This window comes from Pinus tabuliformis, chromosome 5_2 (assembly GCF_031772625.1).
Source record: "Pinus tabuliformis cultivar Carrire ecotype Pingquan chromosome 5_2, CPIR1, whole genome shotgun sequence".
NCBI lineage: Eukaryota > Viridiplantae > Streptophyta > Pinopsida > Pinales > Pinaceae > Pinus > Pinus tabuliformis.
The window spans coordinates 678,786,232-678,792,231 of record NC_142306.1 but is presented as its reverse complement, the minus strand read 5'-3'; the positions used below and the strand labels follow the sequence as shown (position 1 = coordinate 678,792,231).

Genomic DNA, 6,000 nt, shown 5'->3' with positions numbered 1-6,000 from the left:
ATGGGCGTTGTCTAACTATTCTACATTTTGGAGTTTTTGGCTAGAATCCGATGATTTTTTTTTGGTTAGATCATGTTTTTGTTGTTGTTTAAAATCTATCTTTGAATGTATAAATGGATTCACCACTGCGAAAAATCTCTAGATCACTTAAATTGTGCAGGGTTCATAGGTTAAACTTGTGATTCCAACAAATTCCTATTGAATTTTTGAGAAAATTAACCACAATATATGACTAAAAGCCTCCAAAGTATAGAACAATTAGACTTTGACAAAAATACGTTTTAAGTTTTTATCATTTTTTAAGTATATTTTTTGGTAAATTATACTTAAATCTAACAGAAAAAAAGTATTAAAATCCCAAATTTAAGCTTTAAACAAATTAATTATATTTATACATTCAACCATACAATTTAAGTAACTAAAAATTACAATCTTGTTAGATCTAAGACTTTTGTGATCCATAATGTAGAAATAGGTCTCGCGGACAAAGACTTTTATGATCCATACTGTAGAAATATGTCTTCCGGACTAAGACTACCTTATTCAATAAATATGATATACTTTTTGGAAAAGTAAATAAACTTAATTTTTTTAATTATTTATTTCTTTCTCTTTCTCTTTTTTTCCCTTTCTTTTTCTCAAACAAAGTTCTATCTCACTTTTTTTTCAAAATCTTGATGATTTAAATAATCTTAAAAAACCCAAAACCCTTAAAGATAAAGATCTTTATCAATAAATTGGAATTATAAATTCCAAATTCCTCACTAAAACAAAAAAGATAAAAATTGAATTTATCCACTAATTCACTTATTCTATATTTTTTATTATGATTAATTAATGCTATTATATTAATTGCTACCATTAAATTTAGAAAGTTAACAAAAAATTAACCCTTAAAACATTTTACTTAAATAAATATCATAAACATCATTTATATAGATAAAAAACAAATTCCTACTCATTTAACATTATATCATAATTCAATGAATAACATAATATCTAACACTATAAATATAATAAAAATATACACATTTATCTCAAATGATATAATAAAAATGAAAAAATAATTATAATTATATAAATAACTTAAACTAATTAAAATCCATTAAATAATCCAAACTAACAACTTCCAACTACATTTTTTCATTTTCCACATTTTCCATTTCACTGTTGAGCCCTTGAAAAAGAAATACATAACAATTACTATAAAATAATTAAAAGAAACCTTGTACTTTGACATCCTTTGAAAACCCTCTGAAAACAACACATAACAGCTTGTCATCCAGTATATAAAAGTGGCTGTATAGTAATATGGTGAATGACCAACTCCACCGTAACAATACAGTTCATACCGTTCTAAGATGCACAGAATTCGTTATTTCCAACTTAGTAAGAAATAATTAAAACAACCTTCAAGAACAAACAAACTAAGACACATCACATGAAATAACTGGAACAAATAAATTCGTGCGAACGATAGACTAGTTCACATCGCGATCCTTCCCGGAACGAATCTCTTCGGAACACCAATGTCATTGGCTTTCCCGAGAACACGTTCACATGAAATAACTGGAACAAATAAATTCGTGCAAACGATAGACTAGTTCACATCGCGATCCTCCACGGGAACGAATCTCTTCGGAACACCAATGTCATTGGCTTTCCCGAGAACACGTCCAAATACTCTAAAAATACTCATAACCATCAATAACCAATAAGCTGGGCTTGCTGGATAAGAAACTATGATGTTTTGAAGTCACAAGATCCCCTTCAAACCCAAGGTAACTTCGTCTTCCCTTTTCCCTTTCCCCTCCCCTCGAGGGCTCTGTGTCTTTTGCAACACCTGTGAGAAAACACATAGGTAACATCACTGCAGTAACTAACAAGAAAGGGGGAACACCCACAATAGATAAGACGGGTTCCCTCTGCTGTGTGGCCGCAAGGCCACTTGAATCATCCAATAGGCGAGTAGGTGGGAGTGGGGAATGGTCTCTGGATCCGAATGACTCCCATTGGCGGACCAGCTTCTCCCCACCCCTTTCCAGGAGGTGGGATTTCAGTTTCCATCCAGATGGAGGAGGGATGCCACGTGGGCATGGATCCTCATATTCTTCGTCTTCCAACAGCAGCAGCAACAGCAAAGGAAGCAGAAGAAGCAGAAGCAGGATGACCAGTGCATTCCACCAATATTCAGTCTCTGATGGAATTGTTTCATATTTTAGCAGCCCTTCTGACAGTTTCCATGCGCAATACTGGAGCCCCATGCCCCATGGAGACTCTGTTTCTATTACTGCAATGCCAGGTATTACTGGGTTTGAGGTTATCTGCTTATATGTCATTGGGGTTGAATATTATTTCTGTATAGTATGCGTGGCTGTTTAGGGCAAAGCCTAGGTTTGACGGACACGATCACATTGCAAATTGCTTTCATTCGAATACATATACACGTATCGAATAACTGAGTTTTTAATGATCTTAAAAACCCGATAGTTTTGATCAAAATCCCTAATATAAGATAAGGGGTCCCATGGATGAGGCAGGCTCAAAGGATGTTACGCACACATGTGTATTATTTTATGTCGTCTTTTTATGATCTCTGGGTGTTGGGGACAAACCTGATTTTTGTTTGAATTTTACTAAATTTGACACCAATTTTGTTGGGTCGGTTCTGGTTTCGCACTTCTGCAATCACATTTTGTTCATAAGTCTCTATTTCTTTTCTCTTTCTATGTTGGGAACAATCCTGCCCTTTTTGTAAAATTGGGCTAATTTTGCTACAAACATATCGTTAGGTATTCTGGAGTAGTTTCAGCGATCGCTAATCTAATCACACAAGTGAGATGCCATACTAGTATTTAGAAACAATCCTGCCCTTTTGTAAATTTGGGCTAATTTTGCTACAAACATATCGTTAGGCATTCTGGAGTAGTTTCAGCGATCGCTAATCTAATCACACAAGTGAGATGCCATACTGGTATTTATGTTTATTGATGGGTGTTTTTGTTCACACAATAATAATAATGATAGCAATGCCACAGCCTAGCTAGACACTAAGATGTACGAAGAAAACTTTTATTTTTTTTCTTAGGAATAATTCTGATCTTTTTGTAAAATAAAAATAATATTTTTTCTAAAATCACAGCATAGCCATACAACAAATTAAGCACTTTTGTTCATGGGACAATAATATTAAGGTCACAACTTAGCCAGACACCAAATTGATACACCAAGAATTGATGTAACACTTTTGTTTGTGGGACAAGGGGCCATCTGTGCAACAGGCCTTTATTTCCTTTTCCTTCATATATTGAGAATAAATCTGCCCTTTTTGTAGATTTGATCTAGTTTTGTCACAATCACATTGTTAGGTATTTTGGGGTAGTTTCAGTGATCACTAATCGAATTATACAACTGATATGCCATACTGTTATTTATAGGTGTCCTTGTATATATACACACATACATAATGATTATTATTATTATCATCTAATTAAAATGTCAGATTTTTTTTTTTCTTTTATTTTCTTATATTGGGAATAACTCTGATCTTTTTGTAAAATAATAATAATACTTTAATCTAAGATCACAGCACAGCCATACAACAAATTGAAGTATTAGACCATTTTGTTCATGGGTTAATAATGTTAAGGTCACAGTTTACCCTGACACCAAATTGGTGTATAAGACACTTTTGTTTGTGGGACAACAGCAAACCTTTATGTCTTTTCCTTTCATATGTTGAGATTCAAGAACAAATCTGCCCGTTTTATAAAATTGGTCTAGTTTTGTCACAATCATGTTGTTAGGTATTTTGGGGTAGTTTCAGTGATCACTAATTCAATTACACAAGTGAAATGCCATACTTTTATTTATATGTGTCCCTATATATATAGACACATACATAATGAATCAATGATTTTTTTTAGGGTGGTTCACGGACACTGAGAGGCTACTACATCCACGGGAAAATCCAGGTAGATCAACCCGAAGGGATCTAATCGTCGACCAAATTAGCAAGACCTAATCCCAAAGGCATCGAAGAGATTTGACCCATGACCTCCCGATTGGTGAGGTACTTAGCAACAAGAACTCGACCAACTAAGTTATCCCTTGGCGTTCATAATGAAGCAATGATTATTATTATTATCATCTGAATTTAACGTCAGAGATTAGCCATACACCAAATTATTTTATGAGATTTCTTTGTTGGTGAGACAAGAGATCCCTCCCTGCAACAATTTGACACACATATTTGTTTGGTGGTAAACCTATACTTTGACGAAATTGAACTAAATTTAACACACACGCAATATCAATAATATTGGATCATTCGTGTTTTATATTGGTTAGCGCAACCAGGTTCTTTACATTGCATACTAATTATTGGCAAAACTATATTTAATTTTATTTTCTATAACTTTTAGGTGCTGGGAACAGATCTCCATTGTTGTAGCTAGTTTTTATCATAACTATATTGCCAGTTATTATGGGTCGTTTTATTTATTGCCAATTCAATCATATTAGTGACATGGCATCCTGTTATTTTTGGTTGTCGAGGGTAAACTTGTGTTTTATACCGTTTGTTTTTCTATGATTTTATTTCTGCTGGAGATAAAGCATTATGCATATATTCGACTAATTTTCACAAAATCTAAATTGCCAAATATTTTCGAACGGGTTTAGGTAATGCTAATTTATTCACACCAGTGGCATTGCATATATATTCGTGGGTTTTGAAGATGGGCCTGGATATCATATTTTCCTGTTATCTATCATTTGAAAATGTCAGAAGCAAATTCAGTATTTTGTGAATTTGAAATAATTTTAATTTTTATCTTACTGGCATTATCGATTATTTTGTTTGGTTTTGGACACAAGTGGTAGAATTACATTGGTAATATGATATACTGCTGTTCGTAGGTGTTAAACTTAAAACCAATCCCCTCTGTGTGTTGATGATTTTTTTCAAAAGAAAACGAATGATCTCTTCAGTACTGAGAATAAAGTACATCAAATAGTCATTATAGCTTTGCTATGCCAATAGGAAACATCTTCAGAAGCTAGCGACCCTAAGATAAACAACAAGAATCAACATTCAGATCTGAAATATGTTTCAGTACATAAACAAAGACATGAAAGCGATCCTAAGCAACAGCAAGAAGCAACATTCGGATCTGAAATATGTTTCAACTTTCAGCACATAAACAATGACATGAAAGGAGACATATCCTGGCAAAGCATCCAACCCCTGCAGCCCTAGAGATAGTAATTGTCTGAGATGGGAGGATCTCCTCATCCCCATCCCATCAAGATCCAGTAGGAGATAACCCGGATATCTGCTACAAGCCTGCTTTGATAACCAGTCCACCTCCTGATTTTATTCCCTGTGTATGCCGTGAAAATGAATGGCTGGAAACCTAGATTTGTGGGTTTCAGCATGCTGCAAACTTCTATGTAGATCGATACTTATTTGCCTCCTAGATCCCTTCAACCACTACACACTAATTGTGAGTCGCCATAGATGGTTAAATGATTTAGTCTATTTTCTAGTGCAATGGTTCCTAAAATTGATATTGCTTTTATCTCTGCACAGTTATTAGTTTCACTGCCGAGGTCACATTTGATTTTGATCTGATCTGGTGAGAAGAAATGAACAGAATACCTCCTCCATTAATGTTTAGACCCTAGGGATTGCGTGGCTGCTCCATCAAAAAACGGTAAACCCATATGGTTCTATAGTGATTATCTCAGTTCAGGATCCTTTACCTCACCTTTTTCTTCATGCCAGATTTTTCATAGTTTGCATATAGTAATAGTTTTCATTGAAAATAGTAATAAATAATCACATTAAGTTTGCATATACTTTACTTTAATCTTGCAAAATGTCTGCCCATAAAAGGGGGAATGACATTTCTCCCTTACCACCTGGTCTTCTACAAGGCCTCGAGTGTCCATTCAACCCAATCTCCTTCCCATCTCCCTTTCCTGCTTGTCAATCCT

At 34.2% G+C, this 6,000-nt stretch overlaps 1 protein-coding gene across 1 annotated transcript in view; it reads left to right on the top strand.

Annotated features, from left to right (window-relative positions):
• Nucleotides 1-1,488: 1,488 nt before the first annotated feature.
• Nucleotides 1,489-6,000, top strand: part of LOC149160928 (uncharacterized) — an 84,312-nt gene continuing 79,800 nt past the window's right edge. The window contains exon 1 of the mRNA XM_089436817.1: nt 1,489-2,302. Within this exon, the coding sequence (XP_089292943.1) occupies nt 2,083-2,302 (220 nt within the window). The 5' untranslated portion in view covers nt 1,489-2,082. The remainder of the gene's footprint in view (nt 2,303-6,000) is intronic.